Below are 15,002 nucleotides of genomic sequence, written 5' to 3' on the forward strand. Positions count from 1 at the left end.
TCAGTCTGACTGTGCCTGCTTTGGGCTCTCTTAGAGACAGCAGGCCTTGGAGCCACCCTACCCTGTTTCCCTTACCTGCCCAGCTTGCTTTCCAGCACCTCGGTGCCCTTCCGTAATTGGTCATGAATTTCCCTGCTAGAGACTCTGAAGACCCTTGGGACATACCCAGCGCCTCCCACAGTCCACGGGCTCAGGGAATCTGTCCTCTGCTCCCCCACCACACTGCCTACTGTCTCTGGCCCCAGAGATAGAATAAGATAGCTCCATATCCTGCCTGGATGGAAGCAAGCCTGGGTCCCCTGTGCTTAGTACTAGCAGTTGCCAGTCGTGGGCCCTGCTCCTCAGGTCTCCCTCAGAGCTGCCACAGCTGATAGCAAACTGTTGGCAGGCTGCCATCTTGAAGCTAGGTGCACGTTTTTGTTCATGGCCTGGGGAACTGGACTTGGCTTCCACGTCCTGCCTTAGAATGCTTAGGGTGCCTGGACCCTGGCCTGGTATAAGGTCTAGAGGAGTCTGACTTGGCTCGTCCCCTGGGGCCATCTTTGTGAGGCAGAAGGCTCCTATCCACACTCAGGAGCTACACTGGCTTTCAGGCCCCACCCCTGAGGCCACACCATCTGCACTGAAGGCCCAAGACATGACTTGGGGAGGCTAGACCCAAAGAACTGTCCTAGCTTGAGGCAGTGCTATCGTGAAGCCAGGTCCTTAGAAACAGTTTTATTGTCTGTAGTAGACAGGGAATTGTAAGCAGTCAGTCCAGAGGGTCTCAGGAGGCAGCTGCTGGTCGCTTGGGTCGGATGCGGTCGTTGATCCAGTCCACGTAGTTGGACACACGGGTGTAGACTCCTGGCTTGTTGAATCGCCCACAGCCGTCACCCCAGCTGATAATGCCATACAGGTAAGCCACACCGTTCTTCTCACAGGCCAAGGGTCCACCTGAGTCCCCCTGAAACCGAGACTCGGTTCAGCTACGCATGCACCAGCAGCCCGGAGCCTGACTCGGGAGCACACGGGCTTCCAACCCTGCAAATGTGCTGAAGTGATAGGTCAGCAAAAGTCTCCAGTGCTCCCTGGAGACTGAGCATTTTCAAGGCCAACTGCCTGGGGACAGGGGACAGGCATTTCTGAGAAGTGTGGCCTCTCTTCCTGACCCCAAGCAGTTAGGAAGGCATCTCATTCTCAAATTGTTGGAGAGTTTTCTCACCTCCACACCCTGCAGCTCTCTGATCCTACTCCATGAGGAACACACGGGTACTCTAGGTCCCAGCATGTTAGTACCACTGCCGGAAATGCCACCTCATGGCCTGCTACATCTGCTACTTCTCTACATCTCTTGGAATAAGTGTAAGAGCCCCCTTCCCCAGGAAGCCCTCCCTGGTCACCCCTGAATCCTGTGCCATCTTAGAGATGGGCTCTGGCCTCTCCGAGGCCCATTCCTCACTTGTTTCAAAGGCAGAAAGTAGTTCCTTCACGTTGGAGCAGGGTGACATGTAATCACGGCTATGGCCTGCTCTGTTTGTGAAGCCCTTCACAAACATTAGCTATTGACTGATTGGTTGATTGATTGCTGAGTACACAAGACAAATTTGGACAGAGGACTGTAGCCTTTGAGGCCTAATGTCACGTGGATGATGCTAACTGTTGCCTGGACAGCGGGGCTTTGTCTTGGCTCCATGTCATGCTGGGCCTGCCTTTGACTTAGTTTCCCATCTATTTAGATGGTTCTCCTACTGCAAGGATGCCCTCCAGGAAGTGCCAAGGGGTCCACAGCGGGGGATGTTCTGTCTTACTCTCCCTGTTAGCCCTTGAACTCCCTAGGGTCCAAGAAATTCTAGTAAGACCCCATCTGTGTGGTCCCAGGGGGGCCTGGTAATATCCCACCTGGCAGGCATCAGCCTTGCAATCAAAGTAGCCGGCACAGAGCATGTTGGGGCTGATGTCGGCACCATATACCTCAGGACTGCTACACTTGTGGTCAGCAACAAGGGGGACCAGCGCCTCCTGCAGGAAGCTGGTATAGTCACTGGCATCTGTGGAATACCGTACTTTCAGGGCAGGCAGGCTCACATTGCCTTGCCCCCCATCGGGGTGACATGGGGTCTGCCCCCCACTCACTCTCTTTCATGTGGCCCCAGCCTGCAATTTGACACTTTTGTCCGGTTGGGAAGGAACTGCCTGGCTCAGGCAGGCAGATGGGCTGAACAAACTGGGAGCGGACAGCACAGCGGTCCCCCTTCTTCTTCAACCGAATCAAGACTAGACAAGAGAGAGGCCGGGGATCAGCCTCGACAGCGAGAAATACATGACAGGAAGTCTCATAAAATGGGCAAGGGGTGGGTGGCTGGTGGCCTAAGAGACCAAAGACGAAGCACCTCTGACATCTGACTTTCCCCCCTTGTATTCCTGGCTCTTATCTGGGCTCTGGTTTGGGGTACACAAACCACACCCCACCCTGCTGAGGCCCTGAGCTCACCAAGGTCATGGTTGCTGGGGTTGAACACCGAATACAGGGAGTAGGGCACATACTTCTCGATGCCAAATGTCTGTGTCACGTCCGTTGTGCGGTTGAAGAAGTGCTGACCCAGTACCACTGTGATGCTGTTCCTGGGGGGACTGGACAGAAAGCTGGCAGGAGTGGGCACCCAGCCCCCTCCTCAGCACTATCAGGTCTCCCCAACCTTGCTCCTGTACTTGTTGGTCATGGCCAAGCAAGAGAGTCAGAGCCCTGGGAGAAGTCTGCACAGATGTTTTTTAGCACACGTGACCGCAGAGTCAAGCCCAACAAGGATGGCGGGGCCACACTGGTCCTGGCTCATTCACAAGCCAGCGGGGTGGGGTCTGCTCTAAGAATGGGCCACATGGGTGGAGATCTGGTCTGCCTAGAGGCCCTTCCCCAGCCTGGCCTGGCCTGTGGGGTCCCCAGGTGCAACTGCTTTACCCCCAGGACTTGGGGCTAGGAGGAATGGCTGGCACTTTATTTACTACACAGTCGGGTCAGCCTTGGTGTCTTGAGGCTGCAGCCTTGCAGGGTAGGGACAGGAGTGGACCTTGGACACTCACTCCTGGGAGCCCATTCGATGGGCTGGGCCTTAGTTTCCCGAACTGTGCAGTGATCCTGGGGGGGGGGTTCATGTTGTAATTGAGCCCCCCGATTCCCTGCTCAGGTGAGCCCCTCAAACACCTAGACACAGGCACAGGGTGGCGTATGGGACAGGCCACAACTCAGACCTTATGATCTCCACCTCACTACCATGCTCTTGGGAAGGCAGGGTCTATGTAGATGCCAGGGCCATACCCACTACTGCCCCCGCATAAGTGTACATGGAGATGTCCCACCCTCATGCTCCGTGACTACCTCAGTGCCCAGCACAAGCGTCAGGCCACAGTGGGACTGAAGGTGTTAGGGGGAGCATAAGAAATGGTCAGCCGAGGAAGGGAGAGAGGGCTGGCTGGGAGGTGGGTGCCCTGCGGGGTGGGCCAATGTGCTCACTTGTTGGAGAAGCAGTGGGCTGCAGACACGACCCAGCAGGTGTGGATGAGGCTCCCAGCACAGAAGCTGTTCCCAATGTAGATGGCTGCCAGCCAGGGGTGTGAGCCAGGCAAAGACGACGAGCCACCAATGATGCGTGGTCTCAGGAACGTCCTCTTCTTGTGCCTCTTGCCACAGGTTGGGCGTGCAGCTGGGGCTGACTCAGCCAGCGTCATCAGGACCTCCGGGAGGTGGGACTGGACTCTAACCAGAGATTCTGGGAGTGGAGGCCATCAGTTCATACCCCTGGGTTTCCCTGGAGACAGGGAAGAGCCAGAGGGGTCCTACCTGGACCCATAGCCCAATTCCTCAGACCTAGCCCTGCTCTGAGAAGTTGCCCTGGGAGCCTCTGTCCCCACTCTACAGAAAGGGAGAGTATAATGAAGGGTACAGGCCTTGGCAAGACCAGATCACCTGATACAGAGTGAGCTCTGTCTCTCCTACAGTCTGGGACCCCACTGCACACCCCAGATAGCCAGATATTCCCAGTATGAGTGCTTGGGGCACAGGCCTCTGAGAGTTGACCACTCCAGGGTCTAACTACAAGGTACCACTGAGTCCCCTCCACTGACCCCTGCCTGAGGGGTCCTCAGGGAGCACCACCCCCAACCTCTCAGGGTGCCCGCACCACAGGCTGCCAGGTGGCAATACTCCCACGACAGTGCGTTGTCCTTCACCACATAGCACCAAGGCCTCTCGTCCTTGTCTGGGTTCCTGGAGGCAGACAAGGGAATCACACCACCACTCTCCCTAGATGACCACCCGAGCACCCAATGGGGCAGACACCCACACCCACCCTAGAGCTATGTGCTTGCTCTGCAGACCCTGGTGGGCACACTTGGCCCCACCCTCCCAAGAGGCGGAGGTTAGTGGCCATCTTGGCAGCGTGGGCCCCTGCTGAGTCTGAGGAGCCACTCTGTCCACCCCTTTTCCCACACAGAACGAGTCAGAGTGGCCACTAGATGCTGACCGGCAGTAAGCATGAGGGCCCAGGCCGAGCAGGGCAGCGGCACCCACTGAGTCCACATGCAGCTCCTGGTAGAGCAGGTCAGAGTTCCAGGCCAGGCAGCTCAGGCCAGAGGCAGTGGTGCTGGCCACTCCGCGGTACTCTGTACCATTTCCCTGGGTGCAGAGCTCGTTAGGAACTGTGGGCACAGTGGGCACAGTGAGGCCAAGCCGCAGCAAGGCTCCCCGACACCATTGCCCCACAAGACAAGAAAGAAAGTGGCTCACCAATGTTGCAGAACCGCCCAGCATAGCCCAACGGGCAAGCGCAGATGCTGGTCCCGGTGCCCACGATCAGGTGGCAGGTGCCTCCGTTCAGACACGGACTGCTCAGGCAAGCTAGGGGACAGCCCAGAAACTGAACCTGGTCTCCAGAAACTCATAGAGAGGCCAGAACTCAGCTCTTTCCCTGTGACCTTGTTGTTGGGTCACCTTAGGCTTGAGTGAGGAAGAGGTACCTGCTCACTACCCCCACATACCATGGTACCCGAGGCCTCCCTGAAGCTGTCTGTGACATACCTGTGTGGCGGGTGCCTTCACACTGGGCCTGGCTCTCCATACAGCTGCACTGCTCCACACGTCCCTCGCTCACACGGGCCCAGTGGTCGCCCACCTCAAAATACTCGTAGCGGGTTTCATCAAAGCATTTCTCTGCAAGTCACAGTGCGCTCACAGCACCCATGCGGGTCCCCTCCCGCAGGCAGGCACCACAGGCAGGCACCACCCAACCCAGCCTGGACTCAGCAGGGGCTCCCCAACCTCCCAGAAGGGCCCCCAAGGTCCTCTCACCTGTGCCACAGTCCTTGCCTGTGAAGGCCAGAGGGCAAGCACAGTGGTAGGAGGCACGGTCATGGGTACTGGAACATGTGCCCCCATTGAGGCAAGGCCCAGAGGCACAAGGATCAAGGACAGCTGGATACATGCAGGAGGGGACATTATGGATGCTGGCAAGAGTCTTTGGGGTCCCTCCATACCCCTTGCCAGCCGAGGGCGGCTGGAGAACTCTCACACTGCCCTCTCGGGGTGCTCCGCACCCAGCATCGAGGTGACACGTGGCTCTTCATTTCACACCCTCCACATCTACACACACTGTGCCCTCTATCCCCTCCTCGCACCCTGGGACAGCAAACCCACAAGTTTCATGCTTTCTTCTTTCGGACTCCTGCCGCTACCCAGGGCTTGTCCCAGGCACCATGTATGGCTCCAGGGATAAACTCCACCACAAGAGGGCGCCCTGGTACCATCAATGGCCACCAAAGCCATTGAGGGTAAGCTGCCGTCTGGGCTGACAGCTCTTTTGTCCCTAGATATCCCAGGATTCAGAAGGCTCAAACTCACAGACCACGCCCCACTACGTGCAGAACCCCTTGCCCCACATCCCACTATCTCCATCCTGCTCTGTGACCCCTAGACCCCAATCCAAGCACCCCGTCAAAGCCCTTCCTGGGGGCTCAGGCTGGTCCCGCCACATACCAACCTGGACCATCCACAGGCAGGGTAGCCTCTGCACAGTAGCCCCAGGCCCGGTCCCGGTCATAGTTATGTGTTGTAGCACACCTAAAGGGCCGAGTCTGAGGATGACAAGGAGTCCCTGCCCAGAGCCCCACCCATCCCTGCCTAGGCACCCTGGAGCACCTGCTCACTAGAGCCACCTGCTTGGGATTAAGACCTGCTAGCTGCAGGGCTCATCAGGGTCCGCAGTGGGAACTTAGATGGGGTCCTCAGCCCTTGTCCCACCCTGGGACTCACCACTTCCTGTAGGCACTTCCCTCAGAGGTACAGGAGTACAGCATGCGGCCGCCATAGCGGAAAGGGAACCTGCATGGCTGCCCGGACTCCGTGAGCACTGCGGAGAGGTGGAAGCAGCAGGGGTCAGGGGTTCCACTGAGTACTCCACCTCTACCCCATGTCCCAGTTGCGGGGTCTGACCTACCTTGGCCCCCAGGGGGGCTGCTGGAGGGAGGGAGGAACCTCCCACCTTGAGGTCCCTCAGTCTTTGTCTCTGGAAAGCTTGCTATGGAGGAGTTGACGTCCCCGGAGGTCACAGGGATCGTGGGAGTCACAGGGGTGACTGTGACATTAGGTCCTGGTGGTTCTGTGTGGTTCTAGGAGCCCAGCGTTTGTCAGTGTGGGATAGTCCTTCACGCTTGGACAACAGCAGTCAGGCGTGTCACGGCCCTGAGCCTCCTCGAGGCAGGTCCCAGGGACTATGGATGTCTCCAAGACCTCCTCTGACCTTTCTTTCCCAGTCTGAGTGGTTCAACAAGCTAGCCTGGAGTCACAGGCCCCCAAGTCACCTGGTCTTGAGATTCAAGCCTAGAGTCAGGTCTAGGGTGGACAGGAACGGCTAGAAGCACCAGAGGTCTTGTACACCCCATCTCAAACTTTGAGATACAAAAGAAGTCCCAGGGACTCACACGGCCTGCACTAGGCCAGGGGCAACAAAAGGATTCCATCCCAACAGTTTCCAGGTCAGCCCAACCCAGCACCCCACCTCTGCGTGAAGGACAACTTCACCCCACTAGGCCACCCCACCAGGCCCCTAGCCCACTCCTCACCCCTTCTGTGGGGCCCTTTCCTCTCTCAAGCCTCTTCCTAGGAACCCTGAGTGGCCATAGGGAGCCCTCGGCCACACTGTGAGGGAAAGGGTCGGTGCTCACCCTGCCAACTTGGGGCTGGGCCCCCCGAGGCACCACCACCAGCAGCAGCAGGAGCAGCAGGAAGGGACATGGCCTGGATAAAGGACAGGGGCTAGGAACCCAGGCTCGTTGCCCCATGGCTCCTCCTGAGCTGGCGTGAGGGGCAGCAGGAGCAGAGTAGCCAGGGAACATGGCCAGGGCAGGTGGGGTCAAGGCTATAGGACAATGATTAACCCTGCCTCCCACGTGCATCCTGTTGGGATCCTCCTGCCAAGGCCATGGCTCCACCCCACTGTCTAGCTCTGCCTGCCGGCTGAGGCAGTCTTGTCCTGGTGAAGGTTTGCTCCTGGCCCCAACACCACCCTCCAGTCTCAGCCTCACCTAGGAAGTCTTCCAGGGTGACTTGGGCAGGTCAGGGCCACGTCTCTCTGACACGGTTACCTGGCCACACTGCTGGCCATTCCTGTCTGTGAGCCCTTTACAGGACCGGCTGCAGGCAGGGCCCTGGGGGTTCAAGTTCTTCCCAGCTTGCCACTGACTCAAGGTGGAGATGCTCCTGTCTGTCCCAAATCTACAGATGTCAATACAGGGCAGAGGGTGCCTCCTCCACCCAGGGCCACAGAGCAGCTAAAAAGAGAAGGCTGCTCCCTGGGCCAATGCTGTATTTGTCTGCTTGTCCTAAACGTGGGCTACGCAGGACCCCAGAGCAGACAGTCTGGGTACTCCTAGTAAGCTTTCCCAGCCCTGTGGACATAACCTGCATGACTCATGTTGAACAGGCTACACCGAGCGAGCACCATTGAGCCCCATAGCCCTGTGGCTCTAGCACTGGGGGCCACTGGGGACCCTTGGCAAGCCGGAGCAGAAACCCCACACCCAAGGCTCTAGCTGTGGCAGGGCTATCTTGGGATCGCCTCTCCACTTCCAGAGCAGACACCAAGCAGCACCCGAGCTCATTAAAGTAGGTGCTAGAAGCATGGTGGGCACTGGAGACACAGTGGCTCCCATCACAGAGGTGTTAGGACACAGTGGTGCTAAGGAATGGTGGTACCCGAGAAGTAGTGGTGCCGGACATGGTGCTAGGACATGGTGGGTACTGGGGACATGGTGCCGCGGGGTGTACATGACGGGCTAACTAGTACATACGCTTTCTGAGAAACCTTCCAGCCAGCCCAATTCCAGTTCTAGCTGGGGCCTCTCCTGAGGCATCCTGGGCCCAACACCACCCTATGGCCCTGCACTTCCGCCTCCTCACTAGTGTCCTGCCCTATCAGGACTGGATACCCAGTCTATAACCAGCCTTGCTCCTGTCTGACTTGGACATACTTGGTTCTTTTGCTAGACACCTGAATGAGACTAGGGTAGGGGAGCAGGGCCAGCAGCAAGAGGGCTTCACTGGGCACAGTGGACACAGTGGGCAGGAGTGAGACCACAGTGACCTCACTGCAGCTCTCAACCAAGCCTGCTCTCAACAGTCAACCTTGGATGAGAGAAGAGCTCAGACATCCAAGAACCCCAGGTCATCTACAAGGGACAGTGTGATGGACAAATTTGGGGTGTAGCTGGCCTTATTATCCCAGGCCATACATATGAGGGTGGGAGGGGATTCTGACCTTCAGCTCCCAGATGCCAAGCTACCTTCTCCTTGCAGCCACCCTTGACCCTGAACCTCACGGTCAGGCACCATTTCCTCCCTGGGATTCTTTCTTCTTGGGACCACGTGCAGGAGTGAGGGCTCCCGAGGGTGGGGAGCACGCGACACCAGCACTTAGCACAACACAATGCATGGCAGGTCTTCAGAAACATTTTATTGGGCAGAGTCTGAATGCCAAGGTTGGCTGCTGTGGAGCTGTCTAAATCCAGCCCCTGTGACAAGGTTGTCCCTTCAATTCCTGCTTTGGCTCCTGAGGGTATTGTGGCTGAAGGGGCTCCTCCCAGGCCCCTGAGCACCCATTGCTGACAAACGGGCCCCAGCTGTCTCAAAGTCATGGCATTGCCATATGAACAGGAAGACAGCACGCTGGAGCAGTAGGAATCTCAACTTCGGAACAGCTTCACACAAAGGTGGCATGGTGCGTGCTGGCCTTGGGCCTGCTGGGCTCACCTGGGACGGGGCTCAGGCCGGGACCGTTTGATAGAAAGGGTCCGTCAGCTCTCACCCTCCTGGGGCCCAGCCGTACCCCCAGGACGCTGCCTCCCCACCCAGGAGTCACACCCGCAACGAGGTCCACATCGATGATCCTGTTGACTGGGAGGCTTCCGCTGCCTTGGGCCCTGCCCCCTGTCACAGGGAGAAGAGAAGCCGTCACCTGCTTGGCTCAGCCCTGGACTTCCAAAACCCACCCGTCATCCCTGCACAGACACCAAAATACCCCAGATCCACTCCGGACAAGATGATCCTGGGCAGGAGGGCTGGGAAGCTCAGAGGGCACCAATTGCCTACACCTCCAGGCTGACCAGGAGCCTCCACAGATGATTCTCCTAACTGGGCACCTCACGGGGAATGGCCCTGATGGCAGGCAGTACCACAGAGTCTCAGCTGGGAGGGTCGGGAATCACAGGCTGTTCTGACACGATGAGCAAGGGACTCAGGGCTCTGGGGGTGGGGGGGCCTGGGGTTTGTCCTGTCACAGGGCTTTCCTACACCTGTACAGCTGTACCCCGGCTTCATCTGTCAGACTGCTCGGGGGTCTCACCCACTAGGGTGGCCTCTCACTAGATGCTGGCCCATGCAGCCTCCTCTGCCCACCCACCCGGAACACTGCTGATGTTTGCAGTTCCCTGTTGGACATCCTTCTCCAGGCCTCTTTGGCTAGCTCTCCTCATCTCCCAGAAAAACAGCTGGACTCCTTCCTGACAGGCTTCCAGTGAGGATTCTGAACTGCCTCCAGGCCAGGGCTGTAATCAGGGAGGTGGGTTCGTCCAGTGCGGGACTGGAGTGGCCAGGACTTAGGACAACTCAAAGGGGTAGATGCACCCTGGGGTTCAGTAGGAGTCCCCGAAAGCAGGGAGGGGGGCTGTCTCTGAGTCACACTGAGATTCCCCTCACGGTCTCTTCCTTGCCCCAAGTGAAGCCCAGAAGCAAAGAGCCAGGTCATCTGCCTAGGTCCCTAGTCACCTTGTCCTGATTGCTCACCTTCACCTGGGGCCAGTACCCACCCCCAGTTTCTCCTGGGTGCTGCCTGCATCCTTTAAGCCTTGGAGACCCTAGGATCCTCCCATAACAGGCCTCCCAGCCCAGCTCCCCAGGCCCCATCCTTCCTTTTCCTAATGTTTGGGTCATCTTCACCCGCACAAACTTCTCTGGGACTATAGTGCCCCTTGACTCCCATGTCACCAACACCTGTCGCCTCCACTCTCACTGTCCTTCCCTTGCTGAGGCTCTTCTGTATGGCGCCTCACTATTCCCCTCTTTGGTCTGAATTCCTCTATTCTAGGTGCCCCAAACTGCCTTGGAAGGTTCTAGATCTCAAGATAGGTTTAGAAATCCTTACTCCATGACTGCCTTGACATATCTGGCTCGCTGTGCATGGGTCTTGTAAGAGGCCTACCCATCTACTTTGGGGGGAGGGGTATCCCCACAGCCCAGTAATAGCCTGCAGGGATTTGGGAGTGGCTCCATTGGGGTCAGGTCTCAGTTTCCTGCATTGTACTATCTGAGCTCCAATCAGGGGCAGTGACACCAGAGTTAAGGCCGGGGGAGCCCCTGAGAACTCCCACTTTCCATCTACAGACATGAGCAGAGCAGGGTCTGCAGAGGTGGATCCCCACTTCCCTCTACCTCTGGGAGCCACAGGCAGAGTGGGCCTTCCTTGCCAAAGCCTCAAGCGGACAGAGAGTTCCAATCCAAGCCACAAGACCCCAGAACATGGGATTATAGTCTACAAACCATTCCAGACTCAGTTTCCCCAACTATAACAGAGGGCTTACCACTAAAGATGAAGATTCTGCTCCCTCCACAGCCCAAGTCTCCTAACAAACACAGGGGTCAGGAGGTCTGTGATGGACTCCAAGACCCACTGACTCTTTGTATCTCACCTTACCCTTAGCCCAAGCTTCCAGAAGTGGCTTCCATGAGGCCTTGTGTAGCAAGTTCGGGCTTGTACACAGAGGCACAATGTCTCTGTTGGGGATCCCCAGCTCATCCTTTGACAAGTCCAGGGGACACATGAGGAGGTTCATTGACTTCAGCTGGTATCAAGAACAAGGTGCCCAGCACACAGTGTGGGTAAGACTGGAACTCTTGCCCAGTCTGCTCTATGGTCACTCAGCAAACATTCTGCTAGGGCCTGCTGGGATCGTCTTGCCCCTATCCGCCCTGCTTGTCATTAGACTCCCACAGCTTCAAGTGGCACGGCAAGACGGTTGTCTGTACACTCAGGGACCAGGGACACCGCTGGGGCATCTATGTGGATGCCATCGGGTCCTGAAAGAACCAGTTACCCGACACAGGCACAGCAGGCCTGTATAGTCCCCTCCAGTTCTGAATGGACACTGGAAAAGACTCCAGGCCTGTGTGCCCAGAACGGGGCAAGGCAGATTTTTCTGGGGATCAAGGAAGTGTACCTCAAAAGGAGAGGCACTTTCACACTTCCTGCCTGCCCAGCCCTGCCTGCTCTGAAAATGTGGCAACTCCCAGCCAGTGAGTCAGACAGCAACCATATGTTAGGACCAGCCTACCTCCAAGGCCCCACAGAGCTCCCTAGGCTAGGAGCAATGCATGAGAAGCCACTGGGCAGGGCCAGTCTGGGACAGCAGAGCCCATACCACACCTCCTGGTGTTAGTTCCCCTGGGCCCTCTGAGTGCTCTTGAACACTCAGCCCGAGGCTACATCAGCATCTCATTTTCTGCCCCTTGGGCCACCCCCGGGCCTTTCCTCCTGGCACACTGGCCCTTGGCTAACCACTCAACCCCCCTGCCAGAGCCCCAGAGACTGGGAACTACCTAGGCTCCTCTATGGGAGCCTGAATAATCCTTTGCCTATCAGGAGTGGTGGCATCTGTCATCCTCAGGCCTCTTCATTTACCTGTGGACATTTCCTGCCCTAGCTGCTGCTGCCTGCTCTAAGCTCAGCATGCCGACCCTTCCTAAAGCCCATCCCTAAGGTTCTGTGCCCCACAGCTAAGTAAAGTTGAGGGTTCACCCCCTAAGCTGCCCCCAAAATAATCTCTTTCTAAGGGTCTAGCCCTAGAAGCCTGTCCCTCTTCCCTTCCTGTCTCCACAGGCAGATATTGCCCTGAGTTATGGCCCCATGCTCTCAGGATTGCATGCACCATCTGGTCCTGCGGCCTCCTACCAGGGCCTCCAGATGCTCCTAGAAAGAACCCAGGCACAGGTGAGCCACAGATGCAGGAAAGCCTGGAAGGAGACAGCAAAGAGGACCAGGGCATTCCACAGGTTCCCACAGGGGCCTGAAAATTGTGGCTCCTCTTGGGAGAGAATGACTCAGCCCTGGTCACCACCTGCCTTCACAAAGACCCAGCGCAGGATCAGGGCTGTGACAGGCAGGGCGAGATTTCAGTTCCTTATTCTACGGAACACTTCCCGGGCCTTGAGCACATGCTCGCCGGTGGCTGGGGTGGACAGTGGTGCAGGGCACACTGGTGGACAGGGAGTGGGCGAGTCTAGAGGATGGTACCTAGTGAGGCTGGCATGCTAGGGTAGGGGTAGCCAAGAAGTCAGCATGGTTAGGGAAGGCCTGTGCTGGGGTGAGGGTGGAGCAGATCAGGATGAGGGGTCAGAAGAGAGCAAAGCCTCGGGTCTGGAGTCTGGGCTAGTACAACAGGTCCAGGGCCTTGGGGCATCACTAGGAACCTGATATCTACTTGATACTAGACACTGGACACGGCTTGCTACCAGATGTGCTATGGGGTGGCTCCTGGCAGATGGCTTCCTTGGTAACTCGGCAAACTTGAGAGTGTCGGCCCCAGGGGGTGAAGCGTTCTGAGCTGTGTCTGTCTGTGCCGCATGAGTGCTGGGCTTCCGGGGTGCAATTTCCTTGAGGACATGAGAGGTGCCCTGGGGGCCTGAGAATAGAATTGGACGGTACTTGCCAAGGAGGAAATGCCTCCTACAGGTAGTCTGGATGGAGCTTGAGGCCGGGAAGGCTGTGTACCCTCAATCCAAGCTCAGAAAGTGTGGTACCATGCAGGGCTGGGGAAGCACCCGGGCTGACACGGACAGGATCTGTCCACGGAGCTGCAGTCACGATATCTTTATTTCCAGGGCGAGGAACTGACACAAGACTTTGTCCCCAAGTCTCAGCTACCTCTGGATGGGCTGGCAGGAGGGTGAAGAGCTGTGGTGAACTGAGCTGGCAGCTCCCAGACAGCCACTGTGACATGACAAGCCCCTGGATGGCTCTGTGAGGGCCCCTTCCCTAGGGATCATGGCTCAGCCCTTTGGTAGTCCTTCAGAGCTGACATTTCCAGCAGCCTCCTGTGGGTCTGGGGTTGAGGTTGAGCAGGGAGCTCAGCCTAGCCAGGTATCCCCAGGAACCAGGCCATTCACTCTGGGCTGGGAGGGGCTCACTGATCTTGCCTTAGCTGAGACTGGCCTCTGGAGGCTGTGTTGCCCAGGGAACAGAGGGAGAAGACAGGCAGGGCAGAGGCAGGGACCTCAGGAGAGTGGGTAGGACAGTGGCACCACAGACCAGCCATGGCGAAGGGAGGGGCAGCTGAAGTGTCCAGTCCCTGGGCAGAGAACCAGACCACCCCTAGGCTCCAAGCTACTGCTGGCTGTGAGCACTCGGAGTGCTGATAGGGTGGGGCGCTGGCCATGGTCAGAGCAGGAGACTGCTCTGTGGTTCTCACCTCAGACCCCATCACCACAGCTCACTTCCTCCAGGAAACAACGAGTCTTCCAGGCAGAACTCCACCCCTCCCCGGATCCAGAGAGCTGTCCGGGACAGACATAGGCTGCCTCTCCCTCCACCTCCAGAGGCCCTCTTTATGCCCCCAGCATGCTATCAGGCCAGCAGACAGACAGACAATACTAGAAGGATGAACAGGAATGACTGTCTAACTGTGAGGGGTAATTTCCAGACCTGCCTGTAAGAACTTCCTGCTTGGGAGGCCCTACTCCAGGTCCCTGCTCCCTTTGCAATGCCTTGTAAAACAAACACAGAGCAGCCCTCCAAGAGTGCTGAGGAGGAAGTTCTCCCATGCTGGGGATACTCATCTGCTTTTCCCTATTATGAAGGAACTTGGGTATTTTGGAATTTCCTTTGTCAAGACACAAATATATATGAAATGTTACATAGAGGCACTTCCATGTATGCACACACACACACACACACACACACACACACATAATCAAAGTGTCTAGAGTGTTAGTGGCCACATTTCAACGCTTTTCTCACTGGATTGTGGGGGCCAAGGTGGCCAACAAATCCCTAAAAACTATCTCACAGTTAGTCGAGAGTAGCTGGGTGGAAGTGGGGCCTTCAAACCCTGAAAACTGTAAGTGGCAATCAGTTGGCCCAGCCCTGCTCAGAGAGCCAGAAAGGACCCTAACGTGTGCACCTGAGGGTGCTCTTATAGGCAGCCTTCTCCAGCACTCCCAGCAGCCCTTACTCAGCCAGGCGCTCTCCCACATAAAGAAGCCCTGGAATAGTTGTTACAGAGACACAAACTGGGGACTGGAGAGTGGGAGCCACAACCAATGTGCTACAGCTGAAGCCCCAGACCCTCTACTGCTGCCCTTTTTTTCAGGACAAAGCCAAGGACCCTGCTTCCTTATCTCCTTGGCAACCAGAGACTCGCTCTCTACCAGTCTAGTGCCACCCTGCTCTCCCCCACTCAGCACAGCCAGGGCACACCAGCAAAGG

General features: G+C 57.2%; 2 protein-coding genes across 5 annotated transcripts in view; both read right to left on the reverse strand.

The window, feature by feature from the left end:
* Positions 1 to 702: 702 nt before the first annotated feature.
* Positions 703 to 7,361, reverse strand: Hgfac (HGF activator). Its single transcript, XM_050140903.1, has 14 exons — positions 7,195 to 7,361; positions 6,468 to 6,639; positions 6,284 to 6,380; positions 6,012 to 6,091; positions 5,324 to 5,446; positions 5,054 to 5,185; positions 4,763 to 4,873; positions 4,500 to 4,674; positions 4,158 to 4,243; positions 3,491 to 3,746; positions 2,474 to 2,613; positions 2,116 to 2,256; positions 1,882 to 2,030; positions 703 to 946 (listed from the first exon to the last, which is right to left on the reverse strand). The coding sequence occupies exons 1-14, from the start codon at positions 7,309 to 7,311 to the stop codon at positions 767 to 769; spliced, it is 1,959 nt and encodes a 652-aa protein (XP_049996860.1). The 5' UTR covers positions 7,312 to 7,361; the 3' UTR covers positions 703 to 766.
* A 1,600-nt stretch (positions 7,362 to 8,961) lies between these two features.
* The window catches only part of Rgs12 (regulator of G protein signaling 12), a 96,619-nt gene continuing 90,578 nt past the window's right edge, over positions 8,962 to 15,002 (reverse strand). For all 4 annotated transcript variants that reach the window (XM_050140895.1, XM_050140897.1, XM_050140896.1 and 1 more), the window contains one exon: positions 8,962 to 9,454. In XM_050140895.1, the coding sequence (XP_049996852.1) occupies positions 9,228 to 9,454 (227 nt within the window). In that variant the 3' untranslated portion in view covers positions 8,962 to 9,227. The remainder of the gene's footprint in view (positions 9,455 to 15,002) is intronic.

The sequence above is a fragment of the Alexandromys fortis genome, unplaced genomic scaffold (assembly GCF_014885135.2).
Source record: "Alexandromys fortis isolate MF-2015 unplaced genomic scaffold, M_Fortis_MF-2015_v1.1 scaffold_7, whole genome shotgun sequence".
NCBI lineage: Eukaryota > Metazoa > Chordata > Mammalia > Rodentia > Cricetidae > Alexandromys > Alexandromys fortis.